Source organism: Zophobas morio, unplaced genomic scaffold (assembly GCF_036711695.1).
Source record: "Zophobas morio isolate AGI-343-1 ecotype UQ-CSIRO unplaced genomic scaffold, CSIRO_AGI_Zmor_V1 ptg000002l, whole genome shotgun sequence".
Taxonomy (NCBI): domain Eukaryota; kingdom Metazoa; phylum Arthropoda; class Insecta; order Coleoptera; family Tenebrionidae; genus Zophobas; species Zophobas morio.
In genome coordinates, this window is record NW_026972107.1 from 2543620 (window position 1) to 2570447 (window position 26828).

A 26828-nucleotide genomic window follows, 5' to 3' on the forward strand; every position below is an offset into this window, starting at 1 on the left:
CAATGCAAAGAAAATCCAGCGCCCATCTCATTGACACGTAAATGCCACCGTAATGAAATCGTTCAACAACCCGCCTCACCTTGCACGCTTGCACTAACAAGCACACAATAAAACAATGCCGACAACGCATCTCGTATGTCGCATTGTGACTTCATCGACACTCTCATTTCAAACAGGAAACTATTTGTACAGTACAGTTAGCACGAGCTCCAAGAAAGGCAGTTAGTTTTCGACAAAGACCATGAACTAGCAGCGGCCACTTAACCTGGAAGATCTTTTGGTTTTGTTTCCGAGATAAAATGGCCACTTTCGAGTTCGACGAGTTTATTATTAGCCGTGGGAACTGGAATACAAGTAGCTTGCTCGGCGAAAATTTTCAGAAAACATCGAGGAATCGTGGTCGTTCTTGAATTATGCGGATTTACGTTTGGCCGCACGCCAATTACATCAAAATTTTAACAAGTCATATCAGTACAAATGTTTGCGTTTTGATTAAAATTTTCACTGAGCAAATTGCGCGTGCAAATATTTTAACACAAGCGCGGATTTATAGCTGGAGAAAAATTCAACTCATTACTCTACCGCTGACTGATAAATAGTCCGTAAATATTTTTTCAAGTTTCTGCTAGTCGCGCTGTGACGTCGTCGCTTATCGAATAATGGTCGGATTACGCTAAGCTGGAACCGATAATAATCGATTACCGATTGACCTGATCTTCGAGGAGTATAAGGTACACGTACACTAATTACACCGACGTGGTCAATAATTCACCCCCTAGTCCCGAAAAAACGCCAACAACGACGCTATTTAGCGACTATTCCACGAGGTCATTGTTTATGCACCTTGTCAAAATGACGTTATCAAAGACAAAATTAAATGCGCGGTCATAAAGATAACCAAAACCCCTTCCACGCAGTCTTCGCCTAAACAATTTATTTAAAAGCAATAAGACTACTTAACCCTCGAGAACTCTCCATTAATTCGCGTCTATAAAACATCAAATGAACTTGTTTTTGACGTGAAGTAGTTCATCGGCGAGCCGCGTTCAAGAGTTAGCGACTCGCATTTTTCTCGTTCCACTACTAGTCGACGGAAATCCATTTCATTATCAACTCGTAATCTCCTCGCTCTTCCCTTTAAGTAATTGCGTCGTTTAATAATCGTTGCAATTTTAATGGAACCACTTTCGATTATTACCTGCAGGTACGTCACGAAAATTCTTATGCATTTTTTCAAGATTCGGGTCGCTGCTTTCTAGGTGAAAGCTGTCGCGTGCCGAAAAAAAAACAAGGAGACTTGGGGACCCTAATTGAGCACCACGGTGGCACAATGGTAAGTGTGCAACGCTTCCGGGTACTTAGACGGTTAGGGCAAGCTTAATTCGACAATTATATTAATTCGGTTATTCTGAGACGACCTTATTCGCTGGTTCGGGTTTCCGCTGGCGAGATGTAGATTTTACGGGAAAAAAGTCGCTTTTTTCTACCGATTACTATAATTTTTGCACCAAGTGGAAAAACTAGTTTTAATTACTACCGTCTTCATTAATGTTTTTTGCAATTAAAGAAAATTACTTGGCAACTTGGATTTAAATGGGTGTCAAAACCGATTTTTTCATCTTCTTTCAACAGAAAGTAGAAACGGAAGTCTGTAAATTTGGAAAAGGAAGCTTCCGTTTTTGTATTATTGTTCCTATTGCTATGGACTACCATGGCGTCACTAGGAAGTCGTTAAACGATAATAATTACTCAAGAACCGCGGATCGTAGGAGGTTGTTGTCACCAATGGAACTTTTGTTGGACGATTTAGACTTCTTTTAGACAACTGTCGTACCCCAAGTTAAGTGAAAGTGGTCTTTAATGAGTCGATGTTGTTTTGTTTCGTTTCGACACTGCAGACAAAAACAGTTTTTCAAATCAAGTTTCTTATCTTTCACGAGAAAGTAAAAAATTGCAGGAAAACAACTTCCAGCGAATGGCTTGAAAATAACGATTTCCATGTACTTGCTTAGCAGAGAACAAAGTTTACCCAAAGATAAGTTCTACTAGGAATTAAAATATTGTCTCAAAAATGTCCTTTTATATTTGATTGTTTTTTACTTAAGTCTCCCGTTTTCGTCTGTCTGTTTGTCTGTCTGTCTGTATGTCCGTCTGTCTGCCGTCCTGATTAGATAGATAATCTCCGGAAGTACTGGGCCGATTATTGCCAAATTTTGTATTTATATTAGGAGTATCACGTAGATGGTAAAACGCCAACCAAAATTTTGCAGGATAAATCCTATCTAAAATCTGCACGTACTTGTGATTTATCACTGCATTAATATTTTTTACCTTTGCTTAAACAGGACGACTATGAATGCGTAAATTTATTTTATTAAGTAATTATAAGCATACATTAATTAAATTTTTGATCAAAAAGTATTTGCTCATCCCCCTTAAAAACTGATGACGTCATCTCAAAATATTGCTGAATATATCCAATCTTAAATGTGCAAAATATGATGAGTCAATACTTGTGATTTATTTTTAATATATAATTAATATTTTTTAAATTTGCTTATACAGGCGTTTCATAAAAATTAATGACCTAGTTGTCAAAAAATAAACAACCATCAGATTTAGGAATTTGACTCCTTACAATGCAATTTAACAAGACGCCCCCTACTTTCTCAGAGGGTATGGCGTCTGCCAAAATAACTCTTATCTGGGCAAGCGCTTGCCCCGCCCACCCACCCCTATTTTCCCAGAGGATATGTGATTTGCCAAATTCCGTCTTATCTTACCAAGTACTAGTACCGCCCACCCACCCCTCTTTTCTAAGAGGATATGTCATTTGCCAAAATAAGACTGATATTAGCAAGTACTACCCTCTGAGAATATAGGGCGGGTGGGCGGGGTTAGTATTTGCTAAGACAAGACTGATTTTGGCAAATGACATATCCTATGAGAAAATAGGGGGTGGGTGGGCGGGACTAGTACTTGGTAAGATAAGACGGATTTTGGCAAATCGCATATCCTCTGGGAAAATAGGGGCGGGTGGGCGGACTTAGTATTTGTTAATATAAAAGTGATTTTGCCCCTATTAATCTTGTAAAAACTTGTAAAATTTAAGTGTGCTAAATTGTAAATTTCCATAGTAACGAGTTACATTCCTAAGTTTACCCGAAGTGTGCAAAATATGATAAGTTTTTACTTGTGATTTATTTTTAATATATAATTAATATTTTTTTGCTTATACAAGGCGTCTCAGAAAAATTAATTATTGAGTTGTTAAAAATTACATATTCAATTAGACTTAGGAATTTAACTAGTTACTATGGAAATATGCAATTTAAGACCATTTAAATTTAACAAGTTTTTACAAGCTTAATAGGGGCAAAATCAATCTTATCCTAGCAAGTGCTAGCCCCGCCTACCCGCCCCCTACTTTCTCAGATTTTATGCCATTTGCCAAAATCAGTTTCATCTTAGTAAATACTAGCCTCGCCCACCCGCCCTCTATTTTTTCAAAGAGTATGGCATTTGCCAAAATCAGTCTACTCTTAGCAAATAACTAGCCCCGCCCACCCGCCCTCTCTTTTCTCAGAGGGTATGGCGTTTGCCAAAATAAGTCTTATCTGAGCAAGTCTTAGGCCCCGCCCACCCGCCCCTGTTTTCTCAGAAGATATGTCATTTGCCAAAATAAGACTTATCTTATTTAAGAAAATAAAGGGCGGGTGGGTGGGGCTAGAGTACTTGCTAACATGAGTCTTATGACATATACTCTGTGAAAACAGGGGCTAGTAATTGTTAAGATAAGATTAATTTGGCAAATGATATACTCTCTAAGAACATAGAGGAAGGGTGGGCGGCGCTTATATTTGCTAAGATGAGATTAATGTAGCAAATGATATCTCCTCTAAGAAAACAGGGGGCGGGTGGGGCTTATATTTGCCAAGATAAGACTAATTTGGCAAATGATATACCCTCTAAGAAAATAGAGGGTGGGTGGGTGTGGCTTATATTCGCTAAGTTAAGATTAATTTAACAAATGATATATCCTCTAAGAAAATAGGGCGCGGGTGGGGCTTATATTTGCTAGGATAACATTAATTTGGCAAATGATATACCCTCTAAGGGGGGTAATTTCAAGTTGGACTTGCGAAATCGCAAGTGCCGTTGCTATGGTAATTTCGATGACAGTTGTTGCGATTCGCGATATGATTCGTCGTCGCGACTGCTGTCAATCGCATCTTCCATCGCAACGGGGACTTGCCAAATTAAATCCAGCTTGAAATTGACCCGTAAGAAAATAGAGGGTGGGTGGGCGGGGCTAGTATTTGCTACGATAAGGTTAATTTTGGCAAATTATATCTTCTAAGAAAGTAAAGGGTGGGTGGGTGGGCCTAGTATTTGTTAAGATAAAACTGATTTTGCCCCTATTTATTTTGTAAAAACTTGTTAAATTGTAAATTTCAATAGTAACAAGTTAAATTCCTAAATCTACCCGAAATGTGGAAAATATGATGAGTTTTTACTTGTGATTTATCATTGCATCCATATTTTTTAGATTTGCTTTATACAGGTGGCTCAAAAAATTAATGAATGTGTCAGTTTATTTTATTAATTAAATCAGAAACGGCTCACTCCATTTTCCCAAAAAATTTTGGGAATTTAATACCTACTGGTATTTTTAGTATTACAGTGCACCAATCCAAGTTCACATACGTGTCCTTGCAAAAATGTTGATGACGTCATCACAAAATTCTGTAAAGTAGAAACTCGAGGTGCGAGGGAAGTTCTGTCGAAACAGCTTTCGACCACTTTTTTTTTGGAAAAATTGTGTCAAATGATTAAGTTTTGAACAATCTAAGTACTTTCAAAATTAGTCGAAGGTTATTTCTTCTCCCTTGACGTGTAATCTCATAATTCCCGCTCGTTTAAAAACTTACAGAACTTGATTTTATGATTTCGACTATTAGCACGTTCAGATTACCAGAATCAGTGGTTGAAAGAAACTGAAATTTGATTAATTTTGTCTCACATAAGACCCGCGAACAAAATTCGTGCATTTTTAGCAGTTCGACTGGGACATTATACTGAATTTTTTGCTTTTAAGCCGGATTGCACACATCAACGTAAGCGTATTTACAGTTTTTACAAAACAAACATTCAGCTTTAATCAACAAAGATATCTTTAAATCTCGTGAGTAGTCACAAAACAAACCTCATTTTAAACCAAATAACACAGATTAAAATCAGCCATTTCGACCTTCTACTAACAGTTAAAAATAATATAGCATTAAACAACCAAATGAAATTGCTTACATCGTTAATTTGCAAGTGCGTGTTTCCTTCGAGCAAAATCGGAGCTAAAAAGAGAGCCACGACTATTTTTGCACAAAAAAAAAATTGTCAGTCCTGTATATTAACATGAATATTAATGTCGGTTTATCGACACAACGAATCTATTGGCAACGTTAATAAATTTTCGGTAAATTAGAACATCCACTATACTTAATAATATAATGTCTGTATCGATCGAACTGCAATGACTATATAATGAGGAAATACATTAAACATTGATAATGACGAATAAACGCGAAATTATATTGGATGTCCCAAAAAAATACGAACAAGATTCCTTTTCAACCGTCAAAAACGTCAATGAAAAATCAATGCCAGCGGGCTACTACGGACGTGGTATTAGTAATGTTTCTCAGTAAAATTGCACGTGCTTTGCATATCTATTTTTGGATTATACAGGTTGTTAAAGAGTAATCATGATTGGATTCTTGTCGTTTCACTAAATATATAGCTTGTCGAACCAAAGACGGTCATAAAAATTTTGGAAACGAGAGACAGTTTTCTGGATAAAAAGTGCAAACCCACGTTCTTTTCTGTTCGGTATTAATTAATATTGTACACTTTTTAATCCCGAGTGAATAGCGAAAGCCGAGTGGGCGGTCTAGATGACAACACCACTCACGACATTGTATAACTTTTTTATTCGACGCATTGTCTCAATTTCATGCCACAAATCTAAAACATGACGCAAATTATTATTTACACCACATTTATCGTTAATGGGTTAACGTCTTAGCCGGCTTACGATAACGATTTATCGAAACAAAAAAAAACTCATTGTACAGTGAAAGTGACGAAAATCGCAGTAAATTTTTAGCTTCCACGTTGAACTATCAATATTTACACAACAGCGTTTTTAATTTGAATTTTATTAGTCATGGGCGTTTATTTTCGCATCTATGACCAAAAACAGTCGCTCTCGGAACGACGAATTTACTTCTCAAAGTGTGTTCATTAATCGAATCTGAGACGTCTCGGGGGCAACCAATCACCCAACAAGCGTTTAATGTAGCTAGTGATATTTTAATATAAAGGTCGCCCTACACCTCTGCTCTTGAAATTAGTAGTTCATCAAAAAAGTCGTCGTTTGATCGACTTTTTTTTCGGACGAAAATGTCAAAGCAATAACCATGTGTAACTTAATTAGCAACGTATATCCACGTGCCGCGCGACATAAATCTGCTTTTTGCGACGATAACGACTGTACAACTAGCATTAAAAACCGTCGATATCAGAATTCGCGTTGTTATTTATAATCCCGTCTGTTTACTAATAGCTCTGTTGACTTATCGGGTCCAATAAAAAGCGAGCGCCAAAAAAATCGTCCCCTTTTCACTTTCACATTCTTCGGTCGTCCGTCCGTTCGTCCGATTAACGGACGCGTTGTGCCCGACACCCATAACCCAGTCTTCGCTTTCCAAATATAGCGCAATCGACGGATTAATTGAAATACCATAAACCCTCCCACGCGATTATTACACGTAAAGATTTTATGTCAGCGTAAATCTCGGCGGGCGGTCGCCTAAAAATAGCCCTTCTCGTTTCGCACGTAGAAAAAACTTTCAGTGGGTAGACGACGACACCCTCGAACCTGCCCTTCAATGGCATCGCGACTTACGCGAAACGTACAAGCATGCGTCCACATCAAACGCTATCGATTAGCGCACTTCCCGCCCTCTCCAACAGGATAACCGGTCTTATCGGCAGGAAGCGAAGCCCTATCGAAAAAAAAATCGATCGCCGCAAACGGCGTCGTTGTCGATCGCGTAAACCGGGCCGCAGTGTTGCCAACCTTCGTAATGGCGAATTCCCTACATGGACGATAAAAATTCCCTTTTCAGCCTCAAAATTCTCTTTTGCATATAGGTACCTACCTATTACTACCATTACAAATTGATAAAATTTCTCTCGGATCAAGAAAACACTTAATCTACTAATTTCCTCCCCAAAAACAACGCTCCTTTCTTTTTAACTTCTTTTAATAATAATAATATAGTAAACAAACACTGTAATTTCAAAATTGACAAGACAAAGTAACAAAAATATAGTTCTATAATTACAGTACAAATAAAGGACAAAAATCCAGCCTCTTTATCAGTGTTTAAATTAATACATTGCAACATTATGTAACTGGATGGCCTTGTGTTATTGGATACTTAACAACATCCATTTCTGTTGCCTGCAAAAAGCTCCTAAAAACAGCAACAGCGTTTAAAGAACTCTCCCCAATCCTGTTTCTTTTTTTGGTCTTGTCAATGACAAGTTGACCTACGTTTTACATTTAGTACATTTTGTCTACTCTTGACCTCAACACACAACCAAGACCTACCAAACTATGTTGCTCTTTTCTAAGCTGAAAAAATAATGATTTATCAATTTTCACATTTTCTTTGCTGCGTTGTCAGCGTACTTAAGAATGCTTCTAAAAATTCCCCAAAATTGCCGACTTTTGTCAAAAAATTCCCTTTTTCCCTTTCTTATCCTAAAATTCCCTTAAAAGGGAAAATTCCCTGCAGTTGGCAACACTGCCGGGCCGTCTTGATCTTTCTCGGCGCAAAGAACAGTTACGAAACCGGGGACGGCGAGCGACCTCACCTCCGAATGGAACCGTCCGCTTTATTCCCCACTAGAACGCAGCTGGAAGTGTCGTCGTGACGGGCGATTCGGCGAACAGTCTGCCAGAGTGAGTCAGGGTCGAAGCGTCGCTCCCGTGCCGGACGCGCACCAACTACATTCCTGTGTTGAAATTCCACTTCGGCCAGTTGGGCGTCTCGAGAACGGTGAGTGTCCGCGATAACGCTTATCGTTGCGAAACAACGGCTGGGCGCTCCAAGGCGGTTGGTTTCCATCGCTCGCGACGATCGATGCGGCGTTAAAGCGCGTTTTCTTTGCAGATAGGGCTGGGGTCAAGATCGCAGGACAATGTGTAGTGAAATATGGACACGGATAGCCGGCTGAATGGTGCCGGTCGCCTGCTCGTCCTCTCGGCGCTGCTGCTGCAGGCGTGGGCACACACGCGCCACGGCGACGGCTTCCAGCTGCGCGCCCCTCCGGGATGCCTCTCCCCGAACGCGACGGACCTGGTGTGCCGGGACAGGGAGGTGAGCGGCCTGCAGCTCGGCCCCCCGAGGGTCGACCTGGCCGACCTCCGCAACGTCACCGGCGACCGCCTGGACGTGTGGAACGTGCGTCACCTCCGCTGGACGGACAGCGCTATCGTCGACATCCGACGGGCCATCGTCAGGCCGGAAAACTTGCGCAGCCTGGACGTAAGCCGCAACAACATCACCAAGCTGCAAGATTACTACTTCCAGGAGTACGTGCGACTGGAGGCGATGAATCTATCCTATAACGCGATCGACGATCTTCCGAGGCACGTCTTCTTCAATCGTTCGTTGGAGAAGTTGAGGACGCTGTCTCTGGCACACAACGCGCTGCACGCGGTTCCGTTTCAAGTGTTCGCACCGATGGAAGAGCTCGGGCATCTCGATATTTCCTACAACTACATCGCGACGGTGCTCGATCACTTCTTCAAATTCAACAGGCACATCGAGGTACTGCTTTTGAACAACAACAAGATCACGAAGCTGACGTCCAACGCTTTGGCGGATTTGAGCGATTTGAGGATCTTGGATTTGTCGCATAACTCGGTCGAGTTCATCGCCAAGGGGCTCTTCGACTCACTTAACCAACTAGAGTACTTAAACTTAGCGTACAATCCGTTCGTGAACATGCCGAGTGGTACGTTCCGAGGGCTGGGGAAATTGCTCACTTTGAACTTGAGCGGGAATAAACTGACCCAATTCACGTTCGGTTTGTTGCACTTCAGTTCTAATTTGACGTCGCTCACCATCGACGACACCAACATCGAGCGCATCCACAACAGCGAACTCCTAGGGATCTCCAAATTGCGGATTTTGAACATCCGCAACAACCAGCACTTGCGCCTCATCGAGAGCTACGTTTTGACGGACACGCCGCATCTGGAGGAGCTCGACATCAGCGGAAACTCTCTCACTTTCTTGCCGACGTCCCTTGCCAACCTCACTCTCTTGAGGAAACTCAACATCTCTGATAATCCTTGGGGTTGCGATTGCCGCATGCATTGGTTTGGCTCGTGGGCCGAAACGATGAAGAGCCGCAACATCGTCCTCTCGGACTTGAGTTGCACTTATGCCTATCCTAACGATATGTTGCCGACGCTGCACCACCTCAATTGCACCTCTCCTCGCCTCAACACCAAGACTCCGACGAGGCAGTACCGGCTCAACACGGACGCGTTGCTCGAGTGCCAGTTCTTGGCGAACCCGCCGCCGTCCATCACGTGGGTGACCCCACGCAGGGAGGTGTTCCACTGGAACCCGGACCCGGCCATTCCCGACGCGTTCGAGAAGCACCCGCACGCGCACGACCAGCTCATGACCCCCATCCGGGTGATCCCGCCGCGGATCCAGGTTCTCGACAACGGGACTCTTCTAATCAAGAACGTGACGAGGGAGGATTGCGGGCGGTACACGTGCTACGCGAGCAACCCCATCGCGAACCAGACCGAAAACGTGCTGCTGCACATCGACCCCACCGACTGGAACAACGTGAGGATCATGAGTCTGATCGTGGGGTTGCAGTGCGCGACGGCCTTCCTGGCCATCACCCTCGTCATCCAGCTGTTGCGCTACATGGTAGACAGGTACCGACGAAACGGAGATCGCGGAGTTTGTTATTCTAGAGTGACGTGCGGATTCTATTTTCAGGTTCGGCATTTTCAACAACTTTTGCAGCTTCTGCAAGAGGGATCGCGTGTCGCCGCGGGCCCGCCAGATCTACGCGATGCTGGACAACATCGAGCAGTACAAATCCCAGCAGTTGGAGAGGCTCAGGGACAACTACACCCAACAGGTAAGTCTAGGGTGCGACCCTGCCTTCTCTCACCGCTTCGTTTAGGTCAACAGGATCAAAGATAACTGCGCCCAGCAGATGGAATGGATCCAAAACAGCTACCAGAGTCAGACCAAACATCTCAAAGAATTCCGCGACATCGGAACGCAACACTTGTCGACTCTGCGCGGCCAATATTGCGACCAGGTAATGACACTTGAATTCCTGCCAGGACTCCCGAGATGAAAAATATTTTTACTTTAGGTTAAAAGAGTGAGGGACTACTCCACGAACCAGCTCAACTGGGTCCGAGAGAACTACATCTTCCAGCGTAACAAAATCCGCAAGTTCAGCGCCCACAAGGTGCTTCAGTTGCGCGAAACCTACAAGTACCAACAGCAAACCCTCAACAAGGTCCTGGAGAATCTGCCGAGTCTCTACTTCGAGAACTGCAGAGCCGGGACTTGCGGGAGGGCCGAATCTCTGGTCTTCGACCCGAACGACGTCGAGAGCATCGACGTCTACTTGAAGACTAAGATCGAGAAGTTGGCTAATCTGGAAGAGGTGACCAACACCGACGTGACGCAGAGTAGATTGTCTCTGTATTACACGCCCACGGAGAGGTCGCTGGGGTCGAGGATACTTTCACCTGGCGACCCGCCCACCGAGGTTTTCGTGAACCATATTCGGACCAGGCCGGAGCGGCTGCCGCCGTTCGACGGGGCCTCAACTTCCCGCGAGACCGTCGGCTCTCATGGCACTAATCGGAGTGGTCTGAAGCCTTCGTATAGCACCGAGGAGCTGCTGAAGAATTCGGCAACTTGTGATATACAACCGTGCACGAGCCTACCGGAGTTGTGCGTAGGGGATCAAGATGCCCTCGACGAGGAGAACGAACGGCGGGAGACGGCCTTGTAGAGTCGCCGCCTAGTTAAATCAACTGCTGTGATAAAGTGAGTAAACTATCACAGTGTAGAGTCCGCTCCATTAGTGCCAATCTATAGGAAGCTGTCATTTTTCGTTGTCGACTTTCAATTGCCAAAATAACCGAACCGGTATGTATTCTTTCGTCACCTTCATCACTGTCGTCTGTATAAATGGAGAATAAAAGTAGCTGGGAAATAACGCTAGACTCAGTATACCGAACTAGCTAGTCAAAAATAATTAACGAAGACTGATATAATTCTCCACTTGCAATTCTTAAGCGCGCTCCGCTCCTACGTCTGATTTTCCGAAATTTCTTTGCTGCTTCGGGCGCAACGATTTTGATCATTTTCACTTTGTAGGGGGCGACCGCTCCAATCGACGAATTACTATTAGGTTTCTCATCGTAGCGCCGTCTACCGTTCGTTTTTTAGCTGTGAATTTGTAATTAAATCATCCCATTATCTAATATTTTAGCGTAACGATAGAAGTTACTATTTATTCCCTAGGTAAAACGAATTCGGTGTTTTGAGTCCTAGATATTGTTTATCCACACCTACCGATGATTTCTACACTGGTATAGGGACGTTTTTTTATAAGCGGGTACCAACTAAGATACAACTATTTTTATTATCGAAAATATTATCTTGTTATTGTGATTTCATTAAGTGTTAAAATTAGCATGTATTTGCTACTTATTAATAAAATATTGTGAGAACTGTAGTTTTCGTTTTAATTTCGAACTATCGACACGCTTCGTTTTATTTGTTATGTATTATGGAAATTCATTATTACGCCAATTTGATATGTGTGGTAAAAAGGAAAGTCCGAGGCGAAATTAACACTACGTAATTACGATAACCATTTTTTCCAGCACGAGCAAATATGCGAAATACCATAAAAGCGAACGCATCGGGATAGATAAGAGCGAACTCTTGTTACTGGGCGGTTATATTTCACGTACGTTATTATCATTTCGCTCACACACACCAAACTCATTGATAGAACTGTCAAGTTCCCTTTTATTAAAACGGTCACAATGTCACCAAAACCATTATCCGTGTTTTACACGATTTAGGCGCCGTCAATGACAAACTAACTTTCATTTTATCCATATTTACACTTATAGAATAATTTTCTGCATATTAATGCGTACACAAACTCAGTGTGGATCTTTTTTGCAGTGACGATATTTGCGTCAGACCAACTTGCAAATTAATACAATACAGGTGTGTATTGGAATTATTCTTACGATTCCTATTTTTAGCAAACTTCATACGAAGGATTTAGCACCGACTTAAAATAGTGGTTCGAAAATGCTCGGCCAATTAACACGTATTCCTTTGGTCGTAAAATTGCATAAACGAATTCAAATTACTTCGGCTTAATTAAAAAATCATTGTCTGCGAGGTGAAAGGATTTTCATCTTACAGCGTAACTAACTTCACGAGTTGTTCTGAAATTTCAAGGTCGACACTCTACCGGAAGTTTCTACATACAGACAAGACTATTTTTCATTGAAGGACACATCTCGGAAGTTATTTGGGACGAACTTCTCTTGTAAACACGACGAATCATGTCGGGGTGACGTTTAGTAGGGTTAAATATGTACATTATTTTTGACATACATAATTGACACTAATTGTAACGTTATTGTGGCCGTAGGACTCCAGGGAAATTAAATCAAGCAACTTTTAGTTAATGTTCGGTGATTCCCTAAACCAATATGAATATTTTAGCAAAATTTCGAAAAGTTTGTTGTGCCACCGATTGAAAAACAGTGTAATGACGTCATTAATTTTTTGAACAGGATGAATCGACAAATTCGTGTTTACTATCTGATACTAACGTTTTTGTGTTCCTCAAGTACGTCAAAAAACAATGGCATAGGTATTCGTCAAAATAAAATTCGTAGTTGTTCACGAACATTGCTGTTCGATATTTGACAATTTTATTGTTTCATTCAATAATCGCAGACCTTCGCAAAAAAAGTCATTCGCTTTGAGTAAAAACGAAGTAAAACCTACACGGATTGCGAGCGGCTATTTAAGAAAACCACTAAAATGTGGACAATAAAAATTTAACAACTGCGTTATGATAAAGATACAGTCCATGTGGACGTAAAGCCGTTCCGAAATAACGGCTGCCTAGACAAAAAAGCCCAATCACGACATCTCACGTCGGAAATTTTATCAATTTTTTAATAAGCATCTGATAACACGATAATTTTAGCTTGAAGATAGTGACGATAAGTGCATTCGTTTGTATACAAGTATGTAATGAAAACAACAAACATTTTTGGTTGGGATGACGTCACCAAATTTTTGGTAAGGATAATAGTTTTGACACTAATTTAATTGATAGCTGCACAGTTGACGGATTAATCTTATTTTGAGATGACGTCATTAATTTCTTGGACGGAATCGACAGAAAATGCAGATAGATCTTCCCCGTGACCTCAAAACACACTTAAAATTCTTCATGGAGAATCAAACGGGAAACTTGGCATGCAGAGACATGTAAAGAAAACAAGAAACGACACCCGTTAGAATGCGCCCGAAAAACACAAAGATAAGTCCTGTGGGAATAAACAAGTTGGATGATCTTTCAATTTACTTAATAAAATGGAGATGATTGGTCGAACTTTATGATTATGGCGCCGTAATCTACTTAGAAGATTAATTAGTGCGTCGTGCCAGTTTCACGAGGGTAAATTTCATTACCACAACGGATAACTTTTTCTTATAATGCAACGAATGCTCAAGTGTGCACTTTAAACAACATTCAGTGGAAAACTGTTAGTTACACGGTTTTTAAATAAAGAAAAATGTAAAACAAATAACTTGAAAAATGAAAAATTATCATGAATAAATAATTGTGCGCAACGAAGCCGACTTCTTCCATTTAAGGACTAGACATATGCAGGTTCTTAAGATGTCAACACGCAAGTTTCATTACATAACGGATCGCAATGAATGTTCTCTAATTAGGTAATATTTTATAAAAGTAAGTTACAGTGAAATGCTGTATTAAATTAATAAATTAAGTTGTAAATGGGCAACACTGAAGCGTTAAACTTGTCGCAAATTATTATTTTTTCACTTCAGCGACAATTAAACTGGAAAATTTTCAGATTAACACGTGAGTAAACCCCACTATATGTTTACATACAATTTAAAGCAACTTTTCCCATTCAAAGCAAGCAAACTGTTTTCCCTTCTCACCGAGATAAGAAATCGCAGAAAAGCGTTAGAACTGTCTTGCTAGTGAAACTGTCTGCGCACTCTAGTTACGCCTGTGGACATCACTTCTAATACCCCAATTGATTAAATTTGCTGTCGTTTCCGGCCAAACAGCGCCCGACGCAACACACAACAAAATAAAAAAAAAAGTACATACTTTTTGCGACGACCTGTTCCATAAGTTGACCCTATGTCCAGAATTGATTAGATTCATGACAACGCTAGATCCCATATTGCCAAGTCCCATAAACCCGAAAGCCATCGATGAGGCAGATATATTCTTATTCTTTAAGTCGACGGATACTTTATTTAAATCTATCTTGGGGGAATCCTGCAATTAACCAAAAACAAAAAACTGTCATTCTCGACTACAAAACTCGTCGGTGGGTTTCGTTCGCTTACCGGCTTGCTCAAAATCGGCGGCAAATTCAAAATTTCCTCTTCGTACGGTTCCTCCGACGTCCCATTTTCGTCGTACTTGAGAGAAGGTGATGACGTTTTGGGTTTCTTCGCCGAGGTGTTGCGCGGCGAATCCGAAGATTGACGTTTATTGGTTCCACTCTGAAATGGCCGAGTGACGTAATTTCGTCCGCAATATGTTTTGCTGTTTTTAAGTTACCTTTCTTTGTTTCTTTGGAGACTGCTGCTGTTGCTGCTGCTGCTGCTGTTGCACGAGTTCCAGTTCGGTTTTCAGCGAGCTCTCAAACACGGCGTCGTAGTTTGCGTCCTCCTGTAAAAATAAAACGTCGTTAAAAATCGCCAATTAGAAAAAATCTTGCAAGTTTTCAATAAGAAAATTGTTATTATAAACAGATATGGTGTGGAATTTGTTTATTATTTTCTTGGAAGTTTTGAGTTTTAGAGTATATATTTTGACTGCAATACATCTGCACTTGTTCATCGATCATACACGACAAGGTTAAACATTCTTTTGCTTAATATCGAACATAAAACAAAAAATGTGGTGGTCAAGACAGGCCAAATTTGTAAGTTAGTTTCAAATATTTTCTTTTTCGAAACTGAACTTTCTACTTATTAATGATGAGATGTGATAACGTTTTTTTTAAACGTAACTTTAGATAATAATAAACCTCAATATACTTAATAAAGTTTCAAACTTCCTCAGTGAGAACGTTACTAAAATGAGACGCTTCAATTAATCTAAACATTTCGAGTTTACGGGTTTTTTATTTCTTGTATTGCCAAAATTATATCACTGTGTACATTTTTATTCAAAAAATATTCATTTACTAATGTCATAACTTGTAAAATCATGGCCGACTAGTATAAAGATTACGGCCTGTCCAAAGGTACCATACGTGCTGCCATCTATTAATAATTCAAAAACGACAAAAGAATTATTAACACTTTTTGAAAGGCACAAAGGCATTCATACCGAAACAAACGACCATTACAAGTTTTGAAGTCTCATAATGTCAAATCAAATTAAAATTTTGCTAAATTATTAAGTGTAATTATTAATAGATGGCAACACATATGGTACCTCTTGGACAGGCCATAATCTTTATACTAGTCGGCCATGGTAAAATGTGGTTTATTTAGATAACTTTACTGACAGTAGTGTCATATCTGTCGGATATTAATAATATCAAAGGCATCGTTTGACAAAATAATTTTTGAAAAGTGTCAAAATGACAGTGCCTAATAATTTTTGGATAAACTGTACAACGACTCAGAATAGCTCAGGTTAAAATGCTGACATTACGGTTTATAACGAGTGATCAAAAAGTTTTCAGATTAGAGTTGGCCATGGAAATATTTGTCATGTCTTTGATTAAACTGTAAATGTCAGGCATAACCTCATTTGTATTTCAATAATTTGGATTTTTGACATTTGCGTTGTAATCAAAGACATGACAAATATTTCCATGGCCAACTCTAAACGGAAAACTTTTTGATCACTCGTTTCTATCGTGGAATAAATTAAGTTTTCGAGCGAAGATCTAATGTAAACTTTTTTTTTCCAGTTAAAAGTTCTTAATAATTATTTAGTCAAAAGCGTGGTGCTTTACAAAACAGTGTAGAGGACGAAAATATCAACAACTCAGGAAAATTCTAGGCCGAGTATTTCTCTCATTTCCATATAAATGGAACTTTCGCCTTAGTTTTTCGAGTGTTAGGGATCCATTAATCGACGAAGTAATGAAAGTCAGTTCCAAGTTCTGGCCATTATATTCCACATGTTTATAAAGAACACTTAGGAATCAGTAAAGTTAAAATGACAATATTAAAACAATAAATATGTTTTTATTTTCAAAATATAATTTATTTAAAACACATCAAACACCATTAAACCAGTTAGAATTGCTTTAGCTGTTCGATAAAAAATACTTAATGCAATAAAACTAATAAATCAATACTTATTTAAAACTAAACATTAACACAAATTCCACGTGTTCTTTAAAATTATTGAAAAGATGGTGAAACGCTAACCAAAATTTGCCTATTTATCTCCCCCCAAAAACTGATGACGTAACCAGTGTTTTAATTTTTACATGTATAAAGGTAAATCAGTTCTGACTAAACGGCTCTCTCATTCTAAGTCACTCTTCATATCGAATTTAATATATTGATCCTCGACAAAAATTTGATGACGTCATCTCAAACATAAATATCAAATGTATTGTTAAGAGAGGCACGGAACCACTGAATGTTTAATAATCGTTGCGGCAACACGTGGTTGCTCCAAAGCTCACTACGATTTCACTTCAGGAGTTGCGATGACGTCATCAGTTTTTGGACGGGAAGCAAAACACAAATTTTAGCCAGCGTTTAGTTTGCGACAAAGTTAAAGCACGCTTTAAATTTCAAATACGTCGGTGCGGTAGTTTTGTGGTTTGTTTAATTTCTAGTACAGACAGTTGGAAACAAGAAACAAGAAAATGTTTGGACGTTTTCTATTCCAAAAACTGACTGGTTTTAAGAATTACCTCGGTGGTACAGAAACAAAGCTTTCACTTTTTAAAATCATACACGAAAACGTGATGCTGTGTAACAATTACTGTGAATCTTTCTTAACGAGATTCTAATGAAAATTTTCCTTTCTTATTATAGACGGTGTCACACATCACATATATATATACAGTAACATCAGCGTTGTAGACGTAACACATATGATAAGAAATGAAGAAAGATGACACTCTTGGCTGCAGAGATAATGTAGGTGGGAGTAGGAAATAACTATCTATTAAATCGAGTATCAAATGTTTAATTAAATCTTAAATACTAAATTTTGTATTTATTAATAATGTTTGATATTTGTTGAATGAAACACAATATCCTGAAGATGCCAACACTGATGACAAAACGTGCACAAGTCACGTCTTGTGTTGTTATTCACAGCCAGCGTAATTCCTTAAATACGAAATGTGCCACTTTGTCGAAAAGTGGACTGGACTATTAATACTCATATAAATCAAGTACAACGAAGATCGCTTCAAAACGATCAAATTTAAATCAGTGCTTTGCCCGACATTCTAAAACATTCATAAAGTTTTGGAAAAAAATTAAATACAACGTTTACAATCTACGCCACTGGTCTAGCGCAATAGTTTGGATCACTAAATGGAGTTCACATAGTGGGCGGCAACGTATTTTATCTAGGCCAACTGTACGCTCAGGTTTAACGATTATTCTTACAATGTTAACAACTAGAGAACTATATGAAAAATTTATCTCTTAGAAAACAAATAAAAATGGTCGAACTCTTCGCGCTCTGAAGCACAACCAATGCATTTCGGGTGTATGTTTCAATCCAGATTTAATAATTTCTCAGTGACGTAATCAAACTTTTTGGTGGGGATATTTGTGTTTATTTATGGTGCAATGTATCACTAAACACTATATGTATTATCGCCTCGTGTATTCATTCATGAAATTTGTTCAGAAACATAACCCAACATTTTCTATATTTTGTCTTTGGTAGTTACAAATAATAAAATGAAATTTTGAAGTGACGTCATCAATTTTTTGAAGCACAGTCTTATGATAACAGAAGTGTACAGACTCTAGGCGATGATGAATTTTTATCATCCAAAAATATCATGGGTTTAATTTTCTCATGGGTCCACTATCAAAAATGAACGGAAGCTTGCGAAAATGAGCCGTATTGACACACGCATGCGCACAACATTGCAGAAAGTAGTACTGAAGAAGCATGCAGATTAAATTTTGACTTTACAATGACAATTCTAATTCACGAAAATTAAGCACATTTGTAACGGCTTTTTGAAACAAAGAAAGTTGGATGAGCATTTTTTGCCTTCACCCACGAAAATTTTTTATAATCCTGTTGGCTTATTGGAATCCAACTGGCAAGATCTGCAAATTTTACTAAAGAAAGTTGCTTTATTGAATTGTTATGGTTCCAAGCATGAATTCTTAAATTTATTACTAAAAGTTTAGAGAAATTAAAATGTGCATGACTATGAAAAAAAATAATATATAGTAGTCATTATGGGTAAGCATGCAATATCACAGTGGTGGGAATTTTATAATAAAACTAAATTCCAAATTAAGATTCAAAAGCAATTTATGTTTTTATAATAATAATATGTAATAATAAATAACGATTTTAATAAAATTGTCTTTTTTTTCAGTTAATCTAGTTGCTCTTGCAGTTGTCTTTTACATAACACATAAACGTTCTAGTCTTATGGGAGTGTACACACCAGCAAAAAGTTTAAAATTGTCTCTCATAACACATAAATCGGAACGCCAGATTTCCGTGAGTTATGAACATGAAAAGTAGCCCTATTTTGCCCCCATTCAAAGCCTCTACACTCCCCCGATATACATTCAACGACTACTCACATTTCTCTTCGTAATGTAATCCTCGATGTCATCAACAGCCTCCTTGAACGTGGCCGACTTGCACAAGTTCGTGAACTTCTCCTTAAACTTCTCATAGGGCTTAATATTATTCTGTTCAATCCACGCACTACAAACAGAACCGTCTCAGAACCGCCCCAAAACCTCCCCGCGCCCCCATGTCAGAGGCCGCCAAGTAAACAATCCCCCGCCCTCAATACTCACTAGTTGTTCGAGCCGAAAAAGTAAATCCAGTGACTGCCCTTCTTGCTCTGCCTCTTGGAATTAGGCCCGGGCTTCACCACCTGCCGATAGAAATCATTTTAAGCAGGCCGCAAAACGTACGAATTATGAGGTTAGATACGAGTCGGAGGCGACGCGCGCGCAAGGCTGGGGAGGGAATAACGGTTGGGTTGAATGTCGGCGGTCTAATACTTACACGGGCTGGCCAGGGGGAAAATCCCTTCATTTTCGCCCTGAAAAAAATCGCAGCGTTAGCAGGGACGCCTCCAACGGCATGCCGCCGTGTTTTGAGGTTAGAAAAAATTCGAGGGGCTTACCAAACAAGATCTCCCACTTTCGGTTCGTAGTTCATCCTGCACGAGTTCACCCTTGCAACGTCAAACTCAGTCTGAATTTGTTGTACCGCGCTAGCATCAAAATACTTTCAATGGGGCCTGCGCGATGGGGCGCGACGCCATTGACGGGCTTCGGGGCGAAGGCGGTAGGTGGCGCCACGTGGACGGGTTTGACAGGTTGGGTTTGTTTATTTAAGGAAAAAGAGGCGGGTTTTTTGGTGTGAGGGAAAATTGGAAAATTGGGGGTTCGTGGTGATGGGACTATACAAAAACGGGACAAAACGCGGTTGGGGGCTAATTTGAATTTAAATGTTCAGGGGCTGCTTTTTATATTAGAATGTACGGATTGTTGAGTGTTGCGTTTTTATTTGGATTTTTGAACAAAGTGGAACGGAAAAAGCAGTGTCTGTTGGTGTATATTTGGTTGCCTACACAAAACGCTTAAAACGTAGATGGATACAGCGCCCTCTATCGGCCCATTTGAAATACCGCGAAATTTGAAATATGTGTAACCGGTAATCGCCTGCGATAGTTGGATTATTAAATACTGTCAAATAGCCACTAGGCGCTAGTTATCTTTCAATGACAGTTCAAATTTGAATTTGATGGAATTGTTGTATACCATCCTGTTTAAACAGTGATACAAATTTCACCTACGACGACTTTCCAACGCAAAACCTGAGGTTTTCTGTGTGAATAAAAAGTATCACTCTTGAGGAAAATTGGAAAGGTTTGCATTCTTTGACTATTAAAGAATATTATATTTTGCTCTTTCTTCTGAATATACGTAGTCTTCTTTTCACAACAAGAAACTTAAAACATGTTCAAAACATGAAATATGGATTTTCAATTACGCTCCGCCCCTCGGTCTGACAACCAATGGAATTGATCACGATTAAGATGCAGACGGATGGGTGGGGCTTATCTTTTGGCTTTTTCTTACTTAGTAGATATAGCTTTCTTTGAGCAACACGATCACTCAAGAACACGGCAATTCTTGTAGAAAAATACGGATACTGCAATTAAGAAAATCGTTAAAATTGAGATAGGGTGGGTGGGCGGGGCTTATATTTTGCATTTTGTTTTTCTTAATGTACATAGTCTTCCCTTCACGACAAAAAAACTGAAAACATGGTGCTAAAAAAAAGTAAAATACAAACCTGACCTGATCTGACCTGACCGGATCGCACCTAACCGAAGTAAACCTGATGTGTCCTGAGTTGATCGGATTTGACTTGAGAAAATTTGACATGACTGGATTTGACCTGATCTAACCTGACGTGAGAAAAATTTGTCCCCAAACCTTTCAATTCAAATCCGACTATTTCGTTTACATTCCCAGTGACGAAATAATCAAAACTTGCCCACTCCCCCTCGATCGTCCGTGTAGGGAAATATGTATTTTGCAATTACGCTCCGCCCCTCGGTCTAACGACGAATGAAAATTTCATCACAATTGATACCGGAACGGGTGGATCGTGCTTAATCCTTGTTTTTTTTTTCTTTTCAATATAGGGACATATATCGTTTTTGTGAACAACAAAATGGTTAAGATATTTTTAGTTTTTTGTTGGGAAAAGAAGATTTTGTTTATTAAGAAAAAATGTACAAAATATAAGCCCCGCCCACCCACCCCATATCAATTGTGATGAAAGCTTTATTCATCGTGAGTTGAAGGGCGGAGCTTAGCTGCAAAAACCTCATTCCTGTACAAGAAATTACCATGTGAAATGTGTTCTTGAAAGAGTAAAATTTTGCAAAGAAATATGCATTTGGAATTAAATTCCGACCAATAAAAAAATCATTACAACCGAGACAGGGTGGGTGGGTGGGGCTTATACTTTGCCCCTTCTTCTTAATATACGTAGTCTTCTTTTCACAACAAGAAACTTAAAACATGTTCAAAATTTGTGTAGGGAAATATATATTTTGGAATTACGCTCCGCCCCTGAGTCTGACAACGAATAAAAAATTCTGCATAATTGAGATCGGGACTTTTTTTAGTTATTTAGAGTTTTACTTGAACAACACGGGAGTTAAATGAGATTTCAGTTTCTTGTTAGAAAAAGATTTCGTATATTAAGAAAAAATGTACAAAATATAAGCCCCGCCCACCCACCCTTTTTTAACTGTGATGAATGGTGAGCTGAAGGGCGGTGTTTAGTTGCAAAATCCTCATTTCTCGACAAGAAATTACCTTATGAAATATGTTTTTAAAAGAGTGAAATTTTGCAAAGAAATATGCATTTTGCAATTAAACTCCAACCAATAAAAAAAATCATTACAATCGAGACCGGGTGGGTGGGTGGGGCTTATATTTTGCCCCTTCTTCTTAATATACGTAGTCTTCTTTTCACAACAAGAAACTTAAAAAATGTTGAAAATTTTTGTAGGGAAATATTTATTTGCAATTACGCTCCGCCCCTTAGTCTGACAACGAATAAAAAATTCTACATAATTGAGATCGGGACGTTTTTTAGTTATTTATAGTTTTAGTTGAACACGGTAGTTAAATGAGTTTTGAGTTTCTTGTTAGGAAAAGATTTCGTATGTTAAGAAAAAATTTACAAAATATGAGCCCCGCCCGCCCACCCACCCCCTCTCAATTGTGATGATTTTTTTTTTCATCGTGAGCCGAGGGCGGAGCTTAGCTACAAAAATCTCATTTCTCTACAAGAAGTCATGGGTAATGTGTTCTTGAAAGAGTAAAATTTTTTAAAGAAATATGCACTTTGCAATTAAACTCCGACCAATAAAAAAATCATTACAACTGAGAGGGGGTGGGTGGGTGGGGCTTATATTTTGTCCTTTCTTCTTAATATATGTAGTCTTCTTTTCACAAGAAGAAACTTAAAATATTTTGAAATTTTTTATAGGGACATACGTATTTTGCAATTACGCTCCGCCCCTTGGTCTGACAACGAATAAAAAATTCATCATAATTGAGAGCGGAAGTTTTTTTAAGTTATTTATAGTTTTAGTTGAACACGGTACTTAAATGAGTTTTCAGTTTCTTGTTAGGAAACGATTTCGTATATTAAGAAAAAATGAACAAAATATAAGCCCCGCCCACCCACCCCTTCTCAATTGTGATGAATGCTTTATTCATCGTGAGCTGAAGGGCGGAATTTAGCTGCAAAAACCTGTAGAAGAAATTACCATGTGAAATATGTCCTTCAAAGAGTAAAATTTTGCAAAGAAATATGCATTTTGCAATTAAACTTCGACCAATAAAAAAATCATTACAACTGAGACAGGGTGGGTGGGTGGGGCCTATATTTTGCCTTTTCTTCTTAATCTACGTAGTCCTCTTTTCACAACAAGAAATTTAAAACATTCTGAAAATTTTTGTAGGGAAATATGTATTTTGCAGGTACGCTCCGCCCCTTGGTCTGACGTCGAATAAAAAATTCATTATAATTGAGATTGGGACTTTTTTTAGTTATTTAGAGTTTTACTTGAACAACGGTAGTTAAATGAGATTTCGGTTTCTTGTTAGGAAAAGATTTCGTATATTAAGAAAAAATGTACAAAATATAAGCCCCGCCCACCCACCCCCTCTCAAATGTGATGATTTATTTATTCATCGTGAGGCGAGGGCGGAGCTTAGCTGCAAAAACCTCATTTCTCTACAAGAAATTACCATGTGAAATATGTTCTTGACAGCGTAAAATTTTGCAAAGAAATATCCATTTTGCAATTAAACTCCGACCAATAAAAAAAATCATTACAACCGAGACAGGGTGGGTGGGTGGGGCTTATATTTTCCCCTTTCTTCTTAATATACGCCGTCTTCTTTTTACAACAAGAAACTTAAAACATTTTGAAAATGTTTGTAGGGAAATACGTATTTTGCAGGTACGCTCCGCCCCTTGGTCTGACCTCGAATAAAAAATTCATTATAATTGAGATCGGGACTTTTTTTTGGTAATTTATAGTTTTACTTAACAATACGGTAGTTAAATGAGATTTCAGTTTCTTGTTAGGAAAAGATTTCGTATATTAAAAAAAAATGTAGAAAATATAAGCCCCGCCCACCCACCCCCTCTCAATTGTGATGATTTTTTTATTCATCGTGAGCCGAGGGCGGAGCTTGGCTGCACAAACCTCATTTCTCCACAAATAATTACCACGTGAAATATGTTCTTGAAAGAGTAAAATTTTACAAAGAAACTCCGACCAATAATAAAATCATTACAACGGAGACAGGGTGGGTGGGTGGGGCTTATATTTTGCCCTTTCTTCTTAATATACGTAGTCTTCTTTTCACAACAAGAAACTTAAAACATGTTTAAAATTTGTGTAGGGAAATATGTATTTTGCAATTACGCTCCGCCCCTTAGTTTGACAACGAATAAAAAATTCATTATAGTTGAGACCGGGACTTTTTTTTAGTTATTTAGAGTTTTACTTGAACAACACGGTAGTTAATGAGTTTTCAGTTTCTTGTTAAGAAGATTTCGCATATTAAGAAAAAATGTACAAAATATAAGCCCCGCCCACCCACCCTCTCGCAATTGTGATGAAACAAGTTAAAAACTGCTAATTTCCAGCTAATCTGTTTGGGATTTTAGAAAAATTGAACCAAAATACGCAGGTTAGCCCACTGTTAAACTTTCTGAGTAAATTTTCACTTTTATTTCACTACAATTTTTTGTCGTGGTGATGTGTAACGCGATCAACAAGTGTGTAAGGAGCCTACAAATTGGACAGAGGGCACATGAAATAAAACACTAGGTTTGTTCATTGGTAAATAAAAAAAAGTTGCGGTTTTCATGAAAACCACAAAAATACATAAAATAAAAACGTTGACAAGTTTCATGGACAGACTTTTTTCATCATTTTTACCTCAAACACAACTTTTTTGTGTGTTCATTTCATTTTGAAGAAAAGTATTTTGATAAAATATTACGCTACAATGACTACAAGGTCCATTCAAACCACGCAGCATCGAACAGTGTTGCCAAGCACACATTTTCCCCTAGTTGCAAACTAGAAATCCCCAAAATTGGAGGATTGGATTCCAATCGGACAACCCCTTTTCTGACTAGGTATGACTTTTCTGCAAATTGACGTATTGGAAGGGTGAAAGCAAGCTCGTTCTAAGATTTAACTGTATAATATTATCAGAATACACTTCAATTCATAATATCTTGTTAATGCACATCAATAAAAATATCTGATATCCCTAATTAACACAACTTCAGTCAGAAATTTTGATCATGAAAACGAACCTAGCCATCGCAACGCATGAAAACGCCTAACGAGTCGACTCGTGATATGTCAATAAAAAATCCACCACCCCGATAAATAGTGTCTTTAGGTAACAATGGATGAAATAAATAATCATAAAAATAACGCATCGCAAGTAAATACAATTTTTGAACACATCATGTATCCTACATCATTTAATGACAGAGGGCATCGTCTCGCTATACCTAAAAAAATACCACTTTAACCTCGCTCTCGTTATTTACACTTCAATTCCCTAACCTACTCAACTACGATAACCTAAGGAGAGTACAGTCATGGTTATATGGACACGGTTATTGAGCTAATAATACAATTTACCTATTTGGTGGTTACGACCCCCCTCCCCTCAAGCCGGCTTGACGAAACTAGCCGGAAACAACCCCGTCCTCCCCGTCCGCTGCAGCGTGCCCTTGTACCAGCCGTCGTCCCGTTTCTTGTGGACGTAAATCAGGTCGTCCTTCTGCAGCTCCAGCTCGTACTCGCTGTTCGGAGGGTACGGGATCTCGCACCTGAAAAGCTCATGCACGGTTTGCACGCCCGTTTTGGCGCGGTTGCCGGCGTCCAGGGAGTTGGACTTGCGGTGGTGGTGGATGTCCGGGCTGGAGGTGGAGCTCCCGGCGGGATTCTCCGTTCTATAATGGTACTGGCGTGAAATAGGGAACCGAAAGCGGCGGAAAGCGGTCGAGACAGACAATTAAGCGAAAGCAAGCTGTGATGGGTTAAAAGACGTGCAGACACACCTTAAGTTGTGCGTTAGAACGCTGGGACGTTCTTTGTGTTTTAGTCGCTGGGAAGTCGAACCGAAGAGGCGGTGGTGTTCGACCGGCTGGATTTGGAGGAGTTGGCTCGGGCACGATCCGGACCTAGAGGTAAACACTCACTTACATGCACAAGCAAACGGGAAAGGGCGGACCACCAGAAGAACACTTTGGCTTGCCTGGGTCCGCCCCTGGACACAACAGAGGAATCCGAGACAGCCCGACCCATCTCGATTCATGCAGCAGACATTTCCTCGCCCGATTTATTTATCGAATCTGCACACTGTTTCCTGCAGATCGGACGCCAAGTTGAAGCAAAACAGAAAAAACACAAAACAAGCAAAAATTCCAAACGTTTACTTAGCTGTATGTGGAGTTCGTCAACAAATCAAACATCCGATTAACTGAAAACTTAACAAAATAAACTCGTTTCAAGAATAAATTTGGCGCGATTTTAGTACCATTTATCTCCGTTAAAAAGTGAAGCTGTATGTACAGTGGCATTTCTGGCCTTCTCGATCGTTATGCAAGCAAACAAAACAAGTTATTACATGCAAAATGAAAGATTGTTGGGTCTTTTTATACCTGACGTGTACGGGATGGGCCGTAGCGACACTAACTGAGTCTTCGAACACGGGATTATCCATGGAATAGGATGACGGAGGCGGAGACTTGGATCGTTTAATGCTAGTAAGTCTACGCATTAAACCAACAGTACCCTTCTCCTTACGGTCCTTGCACTGCCGGACATAAGCACTCATTTTTATTTTTGTGTGATGTGCGGCCAAACGAGACGTGAATGCATTGGTTAAAATTACGAAGGGCGTTACTGCGTCGCTGCGTGGAGTCACTAAGATCGGACAATTAATGTAAGTGAGCAAAAAAAATAAAAAAATAAAAATCTCAAGAAATTTGTACTATTGAGTCTCACACCATTTAACTAAACTTTAATACTGCCAACTTGACACTTAAAAAATGATTATACCGCGTGATCAGAAATGACTGAGTCCGTTGGTAATTTT

At 39.4% G+C, this 26828-nt stretch overlaps 3 protein-coding genes across 12 annotated transcripts in view; 1 reads left to right on the forward strand and 2 right to left on the reverse strand.

Annotated features, from left to right (window-relative positions):
• Positions 1-19914, reverse strand: part of LOC135124203 (cytokine-like nuclear factor N-PAC) — a 28201-nt gene extending 8287 nt beyond the window's left edge. Inside the window, exons 1-7 of the mRNA XM_064049111.1 lie at positions 19778-19914; positions 19657-19693; positions 19443-19522; positions 19221-19347; positions 15007-15117; positions 14790-14948; positions 14545-14718 (exon numbers count right to left, since the gene is read on the reverse strand). Coding sequence (XP_063905181.1) covers positions 14545-14718; positions 14790-14948; positions 15007-15117; positions 19221-19347; positions 19443-19522; positions 19657-19693; positions 19778-19812 — 723 coding nt within the window. The 5' untranslated portion in view covers positions 19813-19914. The remainder of the gene's footprint in view (positions 1-14544; positions 14719-14789; positions 14949-15006; positions 15118-19220; positions 19348-19442; positions 19523-19656; positions 19694-19777) is intronic.
• LOC135124184 (immunoglobulin domain and leucine-rich repeat-containing protein 2) lies at positions 966-11868 on the forward strand. 3 transcript variants are annotated; one of them, XM_064049089.1, is made up of 6 exons: positions 966-1204; positions 1260-1333; positions 8241-10033; positions 10098-10242; positions 10288-10428; positions 10486-11868. In XM_064049089.1, the coding sequence occupies exons 3-6, from the start codon at positions 8283-8285 to the stop codon at positions 11137-11139; spliced, it is 2691 nt and encodes an 896-aa protein (XP_063905159.1). In that variant the 5' UTR covers positions 966-1204; positions 1260-1333; positions 8241-8282; the 3' UTR covers positions 11140-11868. The 3 variants fall into 3 exon arrangements, with proteins under 3 accessions (XP_063905159.1, XP_063905167.1, XP_063905150.1); XM_064049097.1 differs by lacking the exon at positions 1260-1333; XM_064049080.1 differs by lacking the exons at positions 966-1204; positions 1260-1333 and adding an exon at positions 7868-8126.
• Positions 19915-24895: 4981 nt separating the features above from the next.
• The window catches only part of LOC135124210 (E3 ubiquitin-protein ligase SH3RF1), a 28059-nt gene continuing 26126 nt past the window's right edge, over positions 24896-26828 (reverse strand). For 2 of the 8 annotated variants that reach the window (XM_064049122.1, XM_064049138.1), the window contains exons 6-8: positions 26392-26546; positions 25789-25911; positions 24896-25680 (exon numbers count right to left, since the gene is read on the reverse strand). In XM_064049122.1, the coding sequence (XP_063905192.1) occupies positions 25395-25680; positions 25789-25911; positions 26392-26546 (564 nt within the window). In that variant the 3' untranslated portion in view covers positions 24896-25394. Of the gene's footprint in view, positions 25681-25788; positions 26318-26391; positions 26547-26828 lie in introns of those variants that run through there. The other 6 variants (XM_064049155.1, XM_064049173.1, XM_064049131.1 and 3 more) reach the window with 6 other exon arrangements.

Excerpts from the sequence above, each read along its gene's own strand:
- LOC135124184 (XM_064049089.1), top strand. The coding sequence starts at position 8,283 with ATGGACACGGATAGCCGGCTGAATGGTGCCGGTCGCCTGCTCGTCCTC. Across the intron at positions 10,034-10,097 it reads TTGCGCTACATGGTAGACAG|GTTCGGCATTTTCAACAACT; the intron begins GTACCGACGAAA and ends TTCTATTTTCAG. Across the intron at positions 10,243-10,287 it reads GGGACAACTACACCCAACAG|GTCAACAGGATCAAAGATAA; the intron begins GTAAGTCTAGGG and ends CGCTTCGTTTAG.